Genomic DNA, 17,878 nt, shown 5'->3' on the forward strand with positions numbered 1-17,878 from the left:
CGCCCCTGTCGACCAGTAACCTAAGAGGCATCACGTAAGCAATGCACGGACCAGCACTTTCAAGTCAAGCCGCAACCCACCACCGACCATCCCGCCTCATCGACGCGACCTGGAAACTCCACTGCAGCGCCCTGGTGACGTTTCGCTCCGAATCCTGCGCCCGCGGTGCCTCACGTCGGTCACAGGCAGCCGCAAAAATGTCCGACATTAAGGAAGAGAGTGCGTAGAGACCCTCCCTCTGACCTTTCGGCGAGGCGACCAACTCACATGCACAGGTGCTAAGCGCAAGGCCTCGGAGGACCCCTCCTCCCCGTCGGCATCCAAACGCATCAAGCACGATGAGTCTGCCGAGCCCCAAGAGGACAAGAAGCAGGAAATAAAGCCGATTCCGTTTCCTGACAAGGTTCGAACGCTCCTTCATGGGCCCTGTGTCTGCCTTGACTAACGATACGCCTCTCAGCCCGCCGTGATCGAAGAGCGAAATGGCGAAATCGAGTTCCGCGTGGTCAACAACGATGGCGACCGCGATTCTCTCATCATTCTCACAGGCCTAAAATGCATTTTCCAGAAGCAGCTGCCTAAGATGCCCAAGGATTACATCGCGCGCCTGGTCTACGATCGGACACATTTGTCGATTGCTATTGTCAAGAAGCCTCTTGAGGTCATCGGCGGAATCACGTACCGCCCCTTCAAGGGCCGCCACTTTGCCGAGATTGTGTTCTGCGCTATCAGCTCCGACCAGCAGGTCAAGGGATACGGCGCCCACATGATGTCTCATTTGAAGGACTACGTCAAGGCGAGCAGCGACGTGATGCATTTCCTGACGTACGCGGACAACTACGCCATCGGCTACTTCAAGAAGCAGGGCTTCACAAAGGAGATCACGCTCGACAAGAAGATATGGATGGGCTACATCAAGGACTACGAAGGCGGCACTATAATGCAGTGCTCGATGCTCCCTCGTATTCGGTACCTCGAGATGGGCCGCATGCTTCTCAAGCAAAAGGAGTGCGTCCAGGCCAAGATTCGCGCCTACTCCAAGTCGCACAATGTCCACCCGCCCCCCAAGGATTGGAAGAACGGCATCAAGGAGATCAACCCGCTCGACATCCCCGCGATCCGCGAGTCGGGCTGGTCCCCCGACATGGACGAGCTCGCGCGCCAGCCGCGCCACGGCCCCAACTACAACCAGCTCCTGCATCTGCTGAACGACCTGCAGAACCACAACTCGGCGTGGCCGTTCCTCGTCCCGGTTAACCGCGACGAAGTGGCCGACTACTACGACGTCATCAAGGAGCCCATGGATCTCAGCACCATGGAGAGCAAACTCGAGGCAGACCAGTACGCCACGCCCGAGGATTTTACCAGAGACGCACGCCTCATCTTTGAGAACTGCCGCAAGTACAACAACGAGAACACGCCGTACGCCAAGTCGGCCAACAAGCTTGAAAAATACATGTGGCAGCAGATCAAGGCCGTCCCCGAGTGGTCGCACCTCGAGCCGGAGAAGTAGGACTTTGCTCCAGCCTCGAGGCGCAACAACGCCATCGCCGCCGCCTCGCCCGCTACACAGCAAGGCCAGAGCCAGACACAGGGCCAAGACCCCAGCGGGGCGTCGCGACCACGGCTCAGGTAACTTTGCGGTCCCACGCCATTTCGCAGGCGTGCCGAGTGCTTCTATCAGTGACTAACCATGGCGGCTGCGTCGTTTTCTTTCAACTGCAGGATCATTTTACGGCCTTCAAAGGCTGGAAACAGGAAGTGAATCGTTTAGCGAGGTGTTTTTGGGCTGTCAAAGGGTTTTGGCGTTGAGCGGAGGGTATACCATACAGGACGGTCTGGTACACGGTGAGCGGAACGGGATGCCTACCATGCGGGATGGGCTGGTACGCATAACCGCACGGGGGATCAGGGTCATTGACTCATACTACTGTACCAGTCGTCACGACTGGACTGGACTGGACATTGTTTGGGGTATTGCTCAAGTATTTTGTTTTGAATTTGGGAACTTCTAGGGAACCGAAACCAAGGTAGCGGGCAGCCTACTGCCGCTGCCGCTGCTGCCCCCGTTGCAAAGACTTGCGATGTTGTACCGATTACGATAGGGAGCCTAGCGCAATAGTAGCGGACAGTCTTGTGTGATGCAGCTACCTAAGGTAGGTACTAATGAAGTAGACGGGACGTGGATTCTATTCTCGAAAAACGGTACCGACCGCGTACATGAGTTGATATGCCCGCTTCATACCTCACCAAGGGGGCCTTGTTTCTCGCAAAATCTATCTACGACCAAGCCACGAGGCGTGTAAACCCAGCAGCTCATTCGTATGTACAACGCACCGACTTTCAGGAGGGATTGTTGTTGTTGGTTGTTGTACGACGACAAAACATTAGCAGGGGGACACGGGGCCGCGCGCCCAGCACGGGGCCCAGAGTCTGCCCGCCCGCGTCCTCGACCCTCGCTGCGCGACTCTCATGCCTCGAATCTGCGTTCCCTCCCTCCGCCTCCTTCTCGCTACTAGCGGCTTTTGTCAAACTGCACGCCTGCAGGAGCAGCCAAGCAATAAGAAGAAGAAAAACAAAAAGATAAAAACAATCATCAAGCGTAGAAACGCCTCCCAAACGCCGGTGGCACCTCACCCCCACGAGTGCGGGCCTAGACGAGGCCATAAGGGGGGAGGGCTGAGTGATTCGGATGCTACCATCAAAGTATCTTTCAAAGCGACTACGCTTCAACGCATGTGCAGTCTTGCTCGATTCGCAGGTGCACTCGTATATGCGCATAGTTATCGTGTCCACTCCAAGGAGTAGTCAATTCTTTCCGGAATTCGCAGTTGTCTATCAGACAAGACACGACGGGGTCCAATCAAGCGCGGTCATCAAATTCGTAGAAAGGAGACGGGCATTCGTGCCTAGGCTCCCGATGTCTCGGCGGTGCGTGACGTGGCACCTGCCTCGCCGACGGGGAGGCGGAGACCCGAGATCGAACGTCGCCGCAGCCACGACACGCGCGGCCGGGAACCATCGTCGAGCGAAGGAAGCCTGGAGGAAGCCGTCGAGGGCGTCGCAGACCTGTCGCTGGGAGTCTGGGTCCCGGCGCTGCCGCTGCTGGTGGTGCCCGCGTCCTCGGCGTCGATGGTTCGCTGCAGGACGGGCTGAAGCAGCTCGGGGATCTCGGACCACTGTCCCGCGCGGGCGGCGTTGAGCATGCTGGGTGGGACGAGGGCTGCGGGGATGACGGAGGAGCTCGAGGCGGCCCTGCGGAGCATCTGGTCTGTAATGCGGTCGGTGATGATTGTCAGTTCGCCGGATTCGATGGCGTGCTTGAGCCACTGCTCCCATTCCTCGTCCAGGACGGCCGACGTCTCACCAGCCTCTCGCCTCGCGGCCTGGGCGCGAAGGCGCGCATTCAGCTCAACGCCAACGCTCTCGAGCTCCCCGTCCGTCTCGTCGTCTTCATCTTCGTCGTCATCGTCGTCGAGCATACGCAAGCCGCGGATGGCAGACGCACCGACGTGCTCTTGCTCGTCCCCGAAGCTGTTTGACCGGCTGGTGTGGTCGGGGATCTCGGTCCAATCGGGGAAGCCCTCGTCGGTGGTGTCACGAATGACGATGCCCTGCTCCGCCTCAAACTTCTCCTTGGCCCATTTGGTGCCCTCCCACTTGGTGAGGCTGGCAATCTCGTTGGGGGTGAGGTCGAGGTTGTTGAAGGCGCGGAAGAGGCGGCGGTGCCAGGGCCAGCGGCTCAGGCGGATGCGGTGCGTCTTGTGGTTGTAGTCAAGGCCGGGGTACTTGGCCTCCTGGGTCTCGAGATGGCCGTAGAAGGAGTGCGTCTCCTGACGGACCTCGGGGATGAGGTAGCGTTGAAGGAAGGCGCTGAAGTGTATCGGGTCGTTGGACTTGGGTTTGGGGAACATGCACTCGTAAACGAGCTCCTCGACGGGGCGCCCTTTCATCTTGACGGCGGGCGCGGCTTCGGGACGGGGACTATTGGCGAAGCGGGTGTGCAAGGCAGCAGCAGCAGCAGCAATCCTGGCGCCGGGTCGGTGAGGGTGAAGAGAGATGAGGTGGCCAGTCTCGTTACGAGTCGTCGTGTTGGTGGGGTCGCGCTGTTGGGGAGAGCACGGATGCTTAGTCGCACGCACGGCGGGCACGCGAAGGCAGTGTTGATGTGGGTGGGAGGTCGGCGCCTCGTCTGCGGTGCTCACTGACTCGCTCGTGGGTCGTCGTCGTCGGCGGCGGCGTCGGTGTCGTCAGTGAAAGCCGTTGAAGGTTCGTTTTCACGGCGGCCAAAAGCGACGGGGGGCCAAGCAGGCCAAGGACAGTCAGCCCACAGCCCGGCTGTTATCGGCTGGGATGTTTTGCGGCCGGGCGGGTCCGGAGCCTGTCTATAGGTACAGTATATGAAGCAGCTGGGGCGGCGCCGGGCAGATGGTCGCGATAACCGCCACGACACAGTGACTGGGGCGTGCGTGGCTGCGGTGTGGTCCGTGAAAGGGGAGGGGATATGGGTGGTTGCGAGGTCGAGAATGCGGCGGAGTGTTGTTGGGCGAGAGGAATGGAAGGGCAGAGAAGAAAAATAGCACCTATGTAAGGCGGGACGGGGTTGGCTGCGGGCAGTGGGATGGACGTCTGCGGATGGAGGAATGGATGATGGATGGATGGATGCAGGAGCGTTTCCGAGACGGGGCTGCTTGGCCTTTGGGGCGGCGTGGCCTTGCGTAACGGGCCCTGTGGGAGGCGCCAGGCTTCTGGGCGGCCCGCCAGTGGCTGGACGAGGGGCCTGATGAGATCCATGGATGCTCCCGTCAGCGGTGGGTCGGGTGCTCGGAGCAGGTTACGCAGATCGAGGTGCCCAGGTGAGGTGGTGTCCTGGACGCTCTGGCGGTTCCTGTCCCGCCGTCTACCGGCAAGGTACCTTACCTTTAGGCACTTCACCTAGCACAGCTGCCGAACAGCCGCTCTCTCAGCGGACGCTCCCTCGCGGCGTCACGATATGGCAGTGCAGAGGGAAGGGCGTGTTGTTCAATACCTTCATCCATGGACACCTCATCACTTCAACCTGCCGTGTTCCCCATCCGGGGCATGCCCGGAAAGTACGCCACGCCCAGCTTAGCTTGACGCAGCGCAGATAGGCAGGCAGCAGGTAGGCAGGTACTAACAGGCAAGGCGCACCACATCCATCATGTATCTATCAAGGGCTGCTTGATCCACGGCCTTGTAGCCGCCAGCGTGAACCTTTATCAAAACACGTAAGTACGAAGTAATGAGGTGTATGTATATGCACGGTTACCTCTCGCCCGGCTGCGTGCGTCGCTGCGTGTGTGCGGCTTGTGCCATCTTGACGCCCCGCCTCCCCCCATCCTCATCAATCTACCCGGAACATCAAGCATCGCTTCTTGATTACTCGCGCAAACACCGCGTGACGCAAAGATGCAAAGCAATTCGTCACTGACCAACTGCGCGGTACGTACATTAGTACTGACTGGCTCATTAGCACTTCTAAGGCAGTATCGCCCCCAATCGTGAACGTGCTTTGGCCGCATCTGTTACCTTCACATTGCACGCTCCTCAACCACCCCTCGCGAGAGCAACCATCCCCAACGTCGCCGCCGCAAGGGGAAAGGGCCTCGCACGAGGAGGCGCGCGGGAACACTCCCCCCCTTTCATACTCACCCGTGCGCCACACAGCTCCCGTCTGCAGGCCTCTCCGTTTCTGCGCGACAGACACCCGGCATCGTGCATCCAGCACTCGCCCGTGGCTACTATCCACAGAGGGGCCGGGGGCGCTTGCATCGCCAAAGGGATCATCAGTACCTCATGTAGTCCGTAACGTTGGTACGTACTTCGTCCCTCGCATGCCACTGCCTTATCTGTGACACCAGGCGAGGCATCTTGTCTTCCCCCACTTCCACCAGCCTGTTCCCGTTTCCAGGCATATGCGTGTGGTCCCCCCCCCGTGTCACATGAGGGGCCATCGGATTTCGTCCCGTCCTTGGGCGTCTCCATGTCTCCGCCCTTCCGCACCCGTGCGGAGCGCTCCTCCCGAGCGACGGGCCGGCAAACACCCACCCCCCATATCTACCGCTGCGGCTCCACACACTTACAGACCACCGACGGCTTTGGCCCGTCCGGTTGATGGACTGCTCTAGGTTCGCATAACGGAGCCTTGTCATAAAGAGAAGAGACAGAGACAGAGACGTCCCTCGAGTTCAATTGCCTATCCAGATCAGAGTGAAGGAGGCGTCAAATCAAGCATTGCTCGCACGCCCAAGTAAATCCGTGACATCGTCAAACTCATAAACCGTTCGCCATCAGGCGCCTGCCGCGCGGACTGAAAGTCGTAGCTGCTCGTGCCCTCGCGTATACGTCCACGTGCGCCCACGCTTCCTCGCTCTCTCATAGCTCAGCTATATGCCGCCTCCGCGTACCGCCGTCCCGACACTCCAGTGGTTGTCGGTGGCACCGTAGCCTCGTCTGGCGACCGCCTCTCCCATTTTCTCCTCTGCTCCCTGTCGCGAGGATCCCAGCCCGGCTGGTCTCGCTGTCGGTCGATGTCGGCATGGCTGCTCGTGCGCCGTTGTGCTTCCGGCCTGCGCAAGTATGGGCGTTCGCGACGACCGCCAGAGTCCCTGTCACGCTCGTCGTCCCAGTCACGGTCCGAGTCTCGGACCCGCCCGCGATGGTATCGTTCCCGCTCCCGCTCCCGATCCCGCTCGTCTCTGACTCGTCGCCTTCTCCGAAGCTCGTCTGCGGGCCCAAGTTCAGATGAGTCGTCTGAGTCTGGGTCGGAGTAGCTGCGGCTCAACCGCGAGGGCTGAAACTGCTCGCGACTCCTCCGCACGCGGATCGGATCGTTGGACGAGTTCTGTCGTGAGCCGGCCCTTGGCCGCTCTGAGGTGAATCCATTGGGCAAGATGCTCGAAACTGTTTCGCTCAGCTTGCTGCGCAGAGAGCCGAGCGGGCTCGGCACGCTTCTTCGTTTAGGGTCGTCGGACCGCGTGTCGGATCGGTGTGGGCGGACGCCTGAGGTGGCCGGCGGCGGGATCGGTGCACTGGGAGGCACAAATCGGCGGACCGACGGTGGGGGCGGAGGTGAGGCCGGATGGCGCCTGCGCTTAGCCTTGAGGTTACTAGGCTCCGGCGTGGGTTCGGCCTCTGAAGAGTCTGATGACTGGTGCCTCGGGTGACTGTGCCTTCGGGGCTGCGCTGCTGGCCGCTTGAAGCCTGGGTCGAGATGTGTCGAGGAATAGACGTGAGGGGGCAGGTCAGAGTGCAGGGGCTCCGATGTGTAGTCGGAGAAGCTCTTTCGTCTGGCTCGTTCTTCGGCAGTCTCCTCCCGGCGAGGAGATCTATCCGAACGGCGTGTGCTGGCGTGGCGCCCCATGGGGACATGTGTGTAAGGCATGTGCCGCCCAAAATAGTCGGTTTCCGCAGCTCTGGGTCGGGGTGACGATGTTGGTTGGAAAGGGTTGACATGGACGTAGGTGAACCGGGGCGGCGGCTGCTCTGCGGCCGGAGAGGGCTTCGGCGTCGTGCCTTCTTCCGCCGAGGATGCGGCCTCGCTCTTGAGTCTGTCCGCGCATGACTTGTGCCAACGGTCCACCTCGGCGTTGGGTAGCGCGGGGAATACGCTCGACGGAAGCTCAGGCGGAAAGTCTTCGCCCGTATCGGGGTGCTTCAGCGCCCAGTTCTTCACCGCATATTGCAGGAATGGGACGTGTTCCTCGGGGCCGAGGAGGATCTCGAGCGACTCCCATCGCGAGAAGCCGCGAAAAGTCAAGGCGGGGATCGTAGGGGGTGCGAAGTCGTCGCTCGTCGGTTGGAGAGAGTGCTGGCAACCGGTGACCTGCCAGACGTAGGAGAGGGACGAGTGCGTCATGTCGATGAAGAGGGCTATTGCGCCGAGGCGGTGAGTCGGTGAGCAACATCGCGGGGTAGCACGGGTGTCACGTACAGTCATAATCACCGCCGACGGCCTTGTAAAAGGCGGCGAGCTTGGTGGGCGTCAGCTGCGCATCTTGCCTGTCTCCAATCTCGAGGATCTTGCGGCGCGCACGGGTGTCAGTCAGGGAATCTCGGGTCGCGCGGCACGGGAGGCGGGCTTACGATGTGGCGGGCGATGGCCCGCAACAGGGCGTCGAGCTGCTTAGTCGGGGCATTGTTCGTCTCGAACATGTACGAATACTGTAGCGGAGCGCCGGGCGTCGAGTCCGAGCCGGACGTCGACATGGTGGAGGATGGCTGTCTGCGAGCCGGGATCTGTCAACGGCATCAGGCGCAGGCAGGTAGACGGGCTGAAGGGGAGCTGCAGGATAGTGGCGGTGGAGGAGACGATAGATCATCCGGGATGGCTCGAGGCAGCGCTGCGCGCACAGTATGTCGGGAAACGCAGCGTATAAGAACGACAAAGCCGGTGCGTCCGTCTTTTGGAGTCAAAGGCACCAGGCCGCGAGGGGTGGGTGAGGGAGTGGGATGTCGCCTGGTCTGTGCCGGGGGTTTCGTGGAGTGGCCGGGCAGTTTTCGTGGTGGAGTGAGGTGGCGGACGAGTCACAGCGACGCCGTGCCTAAAACAGCGCCGGAGAGCCCTGGCAAGGCCGGCCGGCGCAGTGCAGATGCCTTGCAGCAGGGTTCCTGGGGCGGATGCGTTTCGTTGGTGAGGTGAGGTGAGCACGCCAACATGTGCGTCGAGGCATGTGGCAGGATCGTGTCGAAGCTGATACTATGGGATGATGACCTCGTCGGCGGTGGGGATTATTGGCCTGGACTAGGCTGGGCTGCCTGGCTGGATCTGACAAGAGACGACAGCGCTGCCCGTGCTCCTGCAATGGAGCCTGATGCCAGGTGGGCACAGCACGCGCGCAGACCTGGGGCACTGGAGGGCACAGCGGTGGTTGGTTCAGCACTGGGCCGCCGCCAGTGCCACGGCGGCCCGGGGGTGGTGAGCCTGCGGGTGGCTGCGAGAACTGACCTGAAGGTGCGGGCGGGAGCGCGCCGGGAGGACGGGTTGGGCGGGTTGGACGGGATCCAGGGCAAGCCATTGGGGGAGGACGGGGGAGGAGCAGGCGGCGAATTACGGGTCCTGTTGGTTCAGGTGAAGAAGACCTCTCTACGTTACGTACCTAGGTACGTTAGTACCTGTGATAACAGAGCAGCATTGATGTGCTGCCAGCCGCGGTGGCCCAGTGACCACTGTGGGCTGACACGTGCAGCTTCGCCTCTCTCAATGTCGGTGACGGACGCACTGCGTGGTAATAGGGTATATTAGCTTAGTACCTTACCTGGCATGCTGCGTGGCTTGCAAGGCCGCTACTCGTCCGTCTGCCTGGCCTGCCTGGTCGCGCGTCCATTTTTGGCTCGCACAGCCACACTCAGCCCACGGCCGCCAAGCCCAATCTGCCGCAAGCTCATCAACAGGCGCCAAACGAGGCCATTGCCAGTGGAGTGAGATGGGGACGCAGCAAATGGATCACTTTATTAGACGAACGGTGTACATGCCCCTTTCCCGCCCCCGCCAGCTTCCACTTATTTTCCCGTACGTACCATCTGCTGCTTAGTTACATGTGTCGGATGCCTCATACGTCTTTCTCGACGACCGCAAAGCCGATTTGGCGACTGCGGCTTGGCTCTCCGCAAGAGCAGTGCAGTGCAGTGCTCACCCACCCCGCAAGTGTGAGAGCAGTGGTGGTGATGATGACTGATGACCTAAGTACGTACCTGTAGAGAGAGCCCCCTGCAGAGCTTGGCGATGCGGAGACACTAAAATCACAGCTCCGGTGCCGGGCCCCGTAAAATGACTGCCGGGCACACACAACAAGAAGAACAGGCTTGTTGGCCGACAGCCGTGCCAGAGGGGGACACCCGAAATCTCCAGATATACACTTCGGACGAGCATACATGAAGCCCCTCGGGGCCGTCTGGGGGTGGCCTTGGCCCTGCAGCACTCCAGCCTCTCTTGTTTCTTATTTAAGCTTCGACAAGCTTCAACGGACGTCTGCACATGTCTCACTACGCCGTGTCGACGGCAGGCGGGTCGGGACGGGGAAACGGGAGAACCAGATATGGGAATGCGGATGGGGCGCAAGACGCGTGCGCGTGGTCTCTCTCTGTCTCTTCTCTCTCTCTCACGTCGTCGCTTATTTCCATGATGAGAGCGGGCTGGCTTGCCTGGCTGGCTGGCCTATGGGCGGCGATTCCACATGGTGCCTTTTTCCATGTCCGGATCCGAGAGCCTCGGGCATTGCCGCTTCGAGCTTGTTTGGGCGCGAGGGCGGGCAATCCATCCATCCAGGGGCCGCCCACGCAGCATTGACGCGCAACGGACAAGTCGCACCAATCGATGCTGCCCTACCAAGCAAAGTACCTTGCCTCTTTAGTAGATTTTACTACATCGTGGAGCAACAGCGTGCGACGCCCGTGGGTACCTGCTTCTGCTTCGTACCTTACCTAGGTAGTACGCAAGGCACCTACGTACAAAAGTGAAAGGCGGCTCGGTGGTTGCTTGAATCGTCACAGCCCGGTCGGCGGCTGCCCCCCTCGGGGCCCCATGGCTTTTTGCAAGCGCAGTACGTACCGGCAGCAGCCGCAGCATGATCACATTACCTCGCGTACCATGACGTGGAGCGGCGGCGAGGTGCACCCACAAGCGCACAACATTACCTTGTTAGCTCGACAAGCTGCAACCCCAGGCGCGACAGCAGCAGCCGCAGCACCACCACCACCATGACTGCCAGCCAAAACATCAAAGCACGGACTTGGCGCCGTTTCCAGATTGTATTGTGTGGCCCCGGTAATAATGGTGAGGCTCCATGTCGACGGCTCCCGGGCGCACGCGCCGGCACGTTGCCCGACACGCGTCCCTGGCTGGCATGGCACGGTTTCCCTCCCCCCTCCACCTCCACCTCCCCTTCCTTCACCAGGGCAGCCAGCAATTGCTGATCCCTGATCAAGTACCAAGGGGGCGGCGGGCCGGCGGCGTCCAGCCCCATGGACCTCCAAGTGGATTCCATCCAATTGTGCCCGTGTGTTAGGCCCAGGTGGACGCCTTGCAAAACCGCCCTGCTGCTCCTTATTACACATTGGCCTTGCATTTGCAGTACCTACAGTACCATACGGGCATGTACGGCGTACGAGGTGGAAAAGGGTACCTACTACCTACCTGCCTCGCCTTCCCTGGGGGCGGATGCAAAGCCGTGCGTGTGTCGTCGTCGTCATTATCATTCTCAAGGGCACATTTTGAACCTTTTCCTTCCTTCCCTCCATCTTTTCCCTCCTTTCAATCCATTCGTTCATCCAGCTATCCTGCCATTCGATCCCAATTCGTCCAGGGCCGACGGGTTATAAGATCGCGCCTTGCCCCTGGATTCCATCCTCCCACCCCCTTCGGGATCTGGAGCTCCCCTCTCACCCCCAATTCCGGACCGCAGCAGCGAGAAAGAGGAAGAAAAAACAACCTGCAAGTCAGGCTAGGCTAGGAATCACCCTGAAGCCAAGGCCACGACCGCCTGGGGCCCCCCCAGCCAGGCCAATTCGTCAATTGCTCCACGCCCGCGTTCGCTGGTCACCCCGTCCACTGTCGCCGAGCGGGAAGGGCCAGCTTGCTAGGAGAGCTTTGCCAGAGCAGTGAATTCCGGCCAGGTAGGCGGCGACGGGATAGAAGGGGGCTGACCCCCCCGTTCCCGCTTCGGGCGTTGGCGCGCGCACGCGCAGCCGCGCAGCAGCAGCCAGCAGCAGCAACAGCAGCAGCAGCAGAGCCCCTGCCCTTCAGTCCAATCCCATGCCGCCATTGAACAACCGAGGGGGCGCGACAATCACAGTCTTGCAAAATTCGGTGCGTCGACGCTAAACCCGCCACGCTTCACCATCTCTCTCCCCCCACCGCCCGCCCGCCCGCTCGCGCGCAACGCATCGCTTTTTCGCATTCGTGTTTGCTAACCCCTACGCGTCTTGCGTCCCTCGCACAGGAGCCCGTTGTCAGCCCGCTGAGCTCTCTGTCTATTTGCGGCCCGCCGCTCGTCTTCGTCGTCATGGAAGCCCTCTCGACGGCCATCCGGCCCCTCGCGCAGCCCATCACGCGCAACCTCCCCGCCCCCGTGCGCGACCTCGGCGTCTCCATCATCGGCGAGCGCTGCTACGAGACCTTGCTGCTCGACGTCCGCCTCGATCATCCCGAGTGCCTCAAGTTCGCCGTCAGCAAGGCCCTCGGCATCGGCATCATCGCCGCCTCCTCCGTCGTCAAGGTGCCCCAGATCCTGAAGCTCGTCAACTCGCGCTCCGCCGAAGGCGTCTCCTTCCTCGCATACCTCCTCGAGACGAGCGCCTATCTCATTACCCTCGCCTACAACGTCCGCAACGGGTTCCCGTTCAGCACCTTTGGCGAGACGGCCCTCATCCTCGGCCAGAATGTGGTCATCTCCGTCCTCGTGCTCAACTACACCGGCCACGTCTCCACAGCTGCGGTCCTGGTCGCCGCCCTCATCGGCGCTGCCGGCGCGCTCTTCTCCACGAGCCTGCTCGACATGCGCGCGCTGAGCGTTCTGCAGGCCGGCGCGGGCCTGCTTGGCGTCGCCAGCAAGCTGCCCCAGATCCTGGCCATTTACCAGCAGGGTGGCACCGGCCAGCTGAGCGCCTTTGCTGTACGTTGCCCCTGCCCGTTAGCGACAGTGCAGGACAGATGCTGACAATCTCTGCTCCAGGTCTTCAACTACCTCGCCGGCTCCCTGTCGCGCATATTCACCACCCTGCAAGAGGTCGACGACAAGCTCATTCTGTACGGCTTTGTGTCGGGCTTCATCCTCAACGCGGTCCTCGCGCTGCAGATGATCTACTACTGGGACGCGCCTTCGGAGAAGGCAAAGGGTAAGCGCAAGGAGCCGCCGATCCGGGAGAAGGCCGCGCACTCGGCGACGACGACGTCGACCAAGAGCCCGACCACGCGACGCCGCGGTTAGGTGCTTGGCGCTGCTGTATGCGTCTTTGAGCTGCAGTGATTTTGTAGAGTACCAATTGTCTAGGACTTTTAATGCATGCGGGTGGGCTCAGATAGAATTACGCTCAGACGGCCTCGCGGAGAAGTAATGGACAGACTCAAGCTCGCTCGGTGGTTCGTGTGTTGTAAACTTCGATTTTTTTTTTGGTACATACTACCTAGGTACCTAAGCAGCAGCCTTGCTGACAGGTACTAAGGTAATTGGGAACCGCATGTTAATCCCAGCGCTGGTAAACATTGTACAACGGGGACTGAGCCCTTGCTGGTATCCGCAACCTTGGTGTTATAAGCCAATGCCAGAAATTGAAGACGCCGCTCCTTTTTCCAAACGCCTGTCCCTATAAAGCAGCCCAGTTTTTAAAACCAAATACGCATCGCCTAGTAGGCGCGGACCTCGCTCCTGGTCCAGCCGATACCGCCGACCCAGACGCGACGGTCGGCGCAGCGCAGGCAGCGCTTCTTCTCGCCGAGGCTGCTGACGGAGCAGCTGAAGCACACGACCTTCCCGCAGTTGCCGCAAGGGGCGGCGGCGTCGTCATCGGATGAGGACAGGCCGTCAATGTCCATGCTGTCGTCTCCGCCGGGGACGGCCCCCAGCGCGGCGCCGCAGTCTTCGCACACGCGAGACAAGGGCTGGGCATGCGTCTGGACGCCCGTCATGGAGTCGTCGGGGGCGGCCGTGGGGGCGGAGTTGATGGCCCAGAAGCTATGCAGGGAGCCCTGTCGCCGCTGCTGCTGTGGCTCGGTGTGGTGCTGCCGAAAGGTGCCGGCGAGGGGTGCGCCCCGGTCGGCGACGTAGGGCGCGGGTGTCTTGGGCTCGATGGTTGTCGTCGTCGTCTGCTGCTGCTGCTGCTGGGCGGAGAGGAGTAGGTGGAGGGTGCGCTCTGCAGGGAAGCACGTTGAGCTCTTGTACAGAGGAGGAGGACTGCTGCTGCTGTTGTGCGGGAGCGACGCGGCAGACTTACGATGGACCTCGTCGTCGGAGGGGCGGTTGCTGCGTGAGCGCTTCCAGGTGCGGCTGTTGAGGTGCGCGTCGCGGCCCGGGTCCATCGCGGGGAAGCCGAAGACGGGATTGAAGCTGCTGGTTGTAGTTGTGGTTGTGGTTGAGGTTGTGGTGCTGACCATGGTGTTGTCGAACGCGCTGGCAAAGGAAAAGGGCGCGTCCGAGGAGGTGCGCTTGCGCTTGAGCAGCGTGGCGGCGGCCATGGTGTGCGACGCGGGTTGGGGTGGTATTGGATGGGTTTGGAGCCGCGGCGATGGCAACAATGGGACGGAACAACACGAGAGGGCAGCGGGCGGGTGATGAGTGAGGCGGATGAAGGATGTTGGCGCGCCCCGGTGGTGAGATGGGATGGTGGTGCGGTATTGTCAATGCTTGATCCCGTGTGTTGAAGGAGGAGAGGGAGAGAGGGAGAGAGGGAGAGAGGGAGAGAGGGAGAGAGGGAGAGAGAGAGGAGCAAGGGTGTGAGATGAGTGGACGGGAGTTGACAGTGACAGACAGAGACAGCTCGGCGGCAGGCAGCAGGCAGGTGGAAGGGTGAGAAGAGGTGGTGAAGCTGGTGCAGCGAGCGTTCGGTTTGCATGCACTTTGGCTAATAAAGGTGAAATGTGAGTGGCTGGATGGGGAACTGGGCGGCGCCCCGTAACGGGCGGTTGACCCGACCGAGGTCGCGCTCTGAGGTGCGCGCAAGGCGACGCGTGCCGGGGGAGGCGTAGCGCGTAAATTGACTTTTTGGGGTCAAAGCGCGCGGACTGCAAGCGCCAATGGGGGAGCTTTCTCGGGTGGATAGGATGGCCTGCTGCCTGAGAGGCGGCACCGAGGGCACGTGACAGCCGAACGGCCTCACATCGTGAGGAGGAGGAGGTTGCTGGACGAATTGTTTTGGCTTCTGGAGGCCAAGAAAAACCCGAAAGTCATCTTGCTGCAAGGGTCATCATGCTTGGGTTCGGCATGTCTTCCCAGAACTCTTCGAGTTTATACTCATTCATAAGAGTGGCTGAGTAAGAATCGGTCATCATCGACCTTGGCCGCATGGCAGGCTAGACTTTTTGGTAGTTGTTTTTTAATCTTGGTAAAGTGAGCATTTCTTACACACGTCGAGCGCTGAGCCTCAGACTATCAAAGGTTCCGATCATTGCCGACTTAGCCCTGCTTGAAGCACCCCGTGCCCGCCTCGCGAGGCAGCAGCAGCAGCAGCCACTCCTTACCGTGTCCTCATGCCTTGGCCGTCCACGTCTCCTTGATCAGGTCGGCCGCCTTCTCGCCGATGCCATACGCAGGCATCTGCGAGTGCCCGCCGTGCAGCACCGGCATGATGCTCGTGTCCGCCACCCGCAGGCCCCTGACGCCCTTGACGCGCAGCTGCTCGTCCACCACGGCCTTGGGGTCTGACGCCGTGCCCATGGCGCACGTCCCCGCGGCGTGGTAGCCTATGATGCGACTGCTGTGTCAGTTCCATGGCATATGATTAAAGTCCAAAAAAAGGAAAGGAAGAAGGAAGAAAGAAAGAACGAAGGAAGGTCAGGAACTCACACGTCGTCGCGTGCTCCTTGACAAACGGCACCCAGTCCTCCCGCGTCTTGAACTGGTGATGCGCCGTCGCCTCGGGTGGCCACGACCCCTTCACCAGGTCCTTGGTCCCCGCGCCCTCGGTGATGATCTCGTTGCCGAAGCGGCACGCCTCGGCCAGGACCTCGACGTCGAGCGGGTCCGTCAGGTAGCCGCAGTCCACGACGGGTTTGGCCGTCGCCTCGGCGCTGCGCAGCGCCACCGTGCCGCGCGACCGCGGGCCGAACAGCTCGGCGATGATGCTGAAGGCGTACTGCCCGTCGCCGGGGAACCGGTCGTACTGCTTGGGCCCGCCGTAGCACTCGGTCGTGAAGAACTCGATGTTGGGCTGCCCCGGCGTGAGCCCCATCGGGTCGCGCCCGGGCTCCCGTGGCGCCGACGTCCACAGCTGTGAGTCGGCGAGGCGCTCGTCGAGGCGCGCAAAGGCGAAGGCGCCGAACGGGAAGGTGGACAGGAAGCCCCTCTTCTCGTCCTTCCACTGCTGGTACGCCTTATTGAAGGCGTCGCCAGGGGTACCGTGGTATATGAGATGGTCGGTGGTCTGCCCGGGCTTGTCCGTCTCGTAGAATATGAAGACGATCTTTTGAGCGCATCAGCGAGCGACTTTCGTCTTTGAAGGAGACAAGGGGGGGGGGAGGAGAGCTGGGGTAAGGGAGTTTTTGGCATACCAGGTGGTCCATGAGGTTCTTGCCGACCGCCGGCAGGTCGACAAGCGTGGCGATGCCGTGCTTGTCGAGCTCATCCTTGGCCCCGATGCCCGAGCGGTTCAGGATGTTGGGGCTGCAATACGCGCCGCCGCTCACAACCACCTCCTTGGCGGCCTTGCCCTCGAACACGGACCCATCGGCCAGGACGGCGCGCACCCCGACGGCGCGCAGCTGCCCCCCGGCGTCCCTCTCGATGAGGACCTTGTCGACGTACGCGCCCGTAAGCACCGTGACGTTGTCGCGCTTGAACTTGTTGCTGATGAAGTCGGCGCTCGTGGTCCGCAGCCCGTTGGTGATCGTCCGCGGCGCGTGGCCGCAGCCGTGCGGGTTCTCGCCGTGCGAGAACATGTCCGGGTCGAGCGCGAGGCCCTTGGACTGCATGGAGTCGAGGATGCGCTCCGAGATGGGCGCCAGGTCGTGCGGCTCGACGCCCAGCGGCCCGTCGTACCCGTGCGACGCCTCGTCGGCCTTGAACCACGGCTTGCCCTTGAAGGACTCGGCCTGCTTGACCGTATCAGTTCATTCTGGTCAAGCCGAAGCCACGCCGTGTAGGAGCGAGCGAGAGTAGTGTGGCGACTCACCTTTCTCATGTACTTGAAAAAGTCATCGCCGCTCCAGCCGGGGACCCCCCAATCGTCATAGTCTTGCTTTGAGCCGCGGATGCACAGCGTGCCGTTGCACCCCGACGAGCCGCCGACGAATTTGCCCCGGCTGAGCTTGACCTGGCGGCCGTTGATGCCGGACCCGGGCTCGGTGACGATGTTCCAGTCCGTCTCCTCCTTGTCGAAGTTCTGCGACCATCTGTTTGCTCCGCGATGAGCACGTACCTCTTTAGCGCTTGCATAGGTATGGCTAGGCCTAGTAGTAGCAGCAAGGGAAGGGAAAACCCAAGTCTGTGGGCTCAGGAAAGGGCCTTGCTGCACTTTGACTCACCCGCCAGCCATGTGAACGTTCTCCAGGTTTTCGCTGTGAGGACCTGCTTCAATGACAAGGACCCTGGCGGCGGCATCTTCCGCCAGCCGACCGGCAACCGCACAGCCCGCGGTGCCGCCCCTGTCGAGAGCGAGACGTCATTAGTGAGACATGAACGAGCCGTCCTCACCGCCATCGACCTACGTACCCGCAGATGATAAAGTCCCATTCGTCTCCCGTCCTAACGCTCTGGGGTTTGGAGCCCATGGTGGCAGGTAAACTCGCACCGTCTCAACTCTTACCAATGCAGCCGTAGCCTAGGCGGAGGTTACAATGAAATCGACCGTAGTGAGCGGTCCGGCTTGGTAGTGGTGGTGGTGGTGGTTTTCGTCGTCGTCGTCTCCGTAAGGAATTGTGAGAGTCAATAACGATGTTCGCGATATATGGGTGAAAGGGGTTCCGCAGTTGTGATTGCTATTACAACGTACGCATATGAAGCAGAGACACAGAAATACAGACGAACAGCTGCGCAAGCAAGCAGGGAAGCCTGGTCGGGACGGACCGGTCGCACGCCCACCATCCATTTAAGAAGGTGGCCACGGCCGGCGTAGCCCCCCCCCTCGAAGGCGACAGTCTCCGTCTGCTCATAAGCGAAACCGGGTATAAGAGCGGCCAGCGCAGGCCGACGCTGGATGTGAGGGGCCT

General features: G+C 61.2%; 6 protein-coding genes across 6 annotated transcripts; 2 read left to right on the forward strand and 4 right to left on the reverse strand.

Moving 5' to 3' along the window:
* The first annotated feature begins 46 nt into the window (after positions 1-46).
* GCN5 (Histone acetyltransferase) lies at positions 47-2,256 on the forward strand. The gene is made up of 3 exons (XM_047990687.1): positions 47-219; positions 276-403; positions 461-2,256. Exons 1-3 carry the CDS (start codon positions 198-200, stop codon positions 1,511-1,513), a joined length of 1,203 nt encoding a protein of 400 aa, XP_047846696.1. The 5' UTR covers positions 47-197; the 3' UTR covers positions 1,514-2,256.
* JDV02_009048 (uncharacterized protein) lies at positions 2,111-4,657 on the reverse strand. The gene has a single exon (XM_047990688.1). It carries the CDS (start codon positions 3,951-3,953, stop codon positions 2,910-2,912), a length of 1,044 nt encoding a protein of 347 aa, XP_047846697.1. The 5' UTR covers positions 3,954-4,657; the 3' UTR covers positions 2,111-2,909.
* Positions 4,658-6,199: 1,542 nt separating this feature from the next.
* Positions 6,200-9,004, reverse strand: JDV02_009049 (uncharacterized protein). Its single transcript, XM_047990689.1, has 3 exons — positions 8,107-9,004; positions 7,955-8,042; positions 6,200-7,893 (listed from the first exon to the last, which is right to left on the reverse strand). Exons 1-3 carry the CDS (start codon positions 8,227-8,229, stop codon positions 6,404-6,406), a joined length of 1,701 nt encoding a protein of 566 aa, XP_047846698.1. The 5' UTR covers positions 8,230-9,004; the 3' UTR covers positions 6,200-6,403.
* Positions 9,005-10,807: 1,803 nt separating this feature from the next.
* JDV02_009050 (uncharacterized protein) lies at positions 10,808-13,209 on the forward strand. Its single transcript, XM_047990690.1, has 3 exons — positions 10,808-11,827; positions 11,961-12,632; positions 12,693-13,209. The coding sequence occupies exons 1-3, from the start codon at positions 11,774-11,776 to the stop codon at positions 12,945-12,947; spliced, it is 981 nt and encodes a 326-aa protein (XP_047846699.1). The 5' UTR covers positions 10,808-11,773; the 3' UTR covers positions 12,948-13,209.
* On the reverse strand, positions 13,099-14,516 carry JDV02_009051 (uncharacterized protein). Its single transcript, XM_047990691.1, has one exon. The coding sequence runs from the start codon at positions 14,189-14,191 to the stop codon at positions 13,364-13,366; it is 828 nt and encodes a 275-aa protein (XP_047846700.1). The 5' UTR covers positions 14,192-14,516; the 3' UTR covers positions 13,099-13,363.
* Positions 14,517-15,074: 558 nt separating this feature from the next.
* Positions 15,075-17,714, reverse strand: JDV02_009052 (uncharacterized protein). The gene is made up of 6 exons (XM_047990692.1): positions 17,382-17,714; positions 17,195-17,314; positions 16,843-17,062; positions 16,223-16,762; positions 15,519-16,134; positions 15,075-15,415 (listed from the first exon to the last, which is right to left on the reverse strand). Exons 1-6 carry the CDS (start codon positions 17,438-17,440, stop codon positions 15,201-15,203), a joined length of 1,770 nt encoding a protein of 589 aa, XP_047846701.1. The 5' UTR covers positions 17,441-17,714; the 3' UTR covers positions 15,075-15,200.
* Positions 17,715-17,878: the final 164 nt, after the last annotated feature.

The sequence above is a fragment of the Purpureocillium takamizusanense genome, chromosome 9, assembly GCF_022605165.1.
Source record: "Purpureocillium takamizusanense chromosome 9, complete sequence".
NCBI classification, from domain to species: domain Eukaryota; kingdom Fungi; phylum Ascomycota; class Sordariomycetes; order Hypocreales; family Ophiocordycipitaceae; genus Purpureocillium; species Purpureocillium takamizusanense.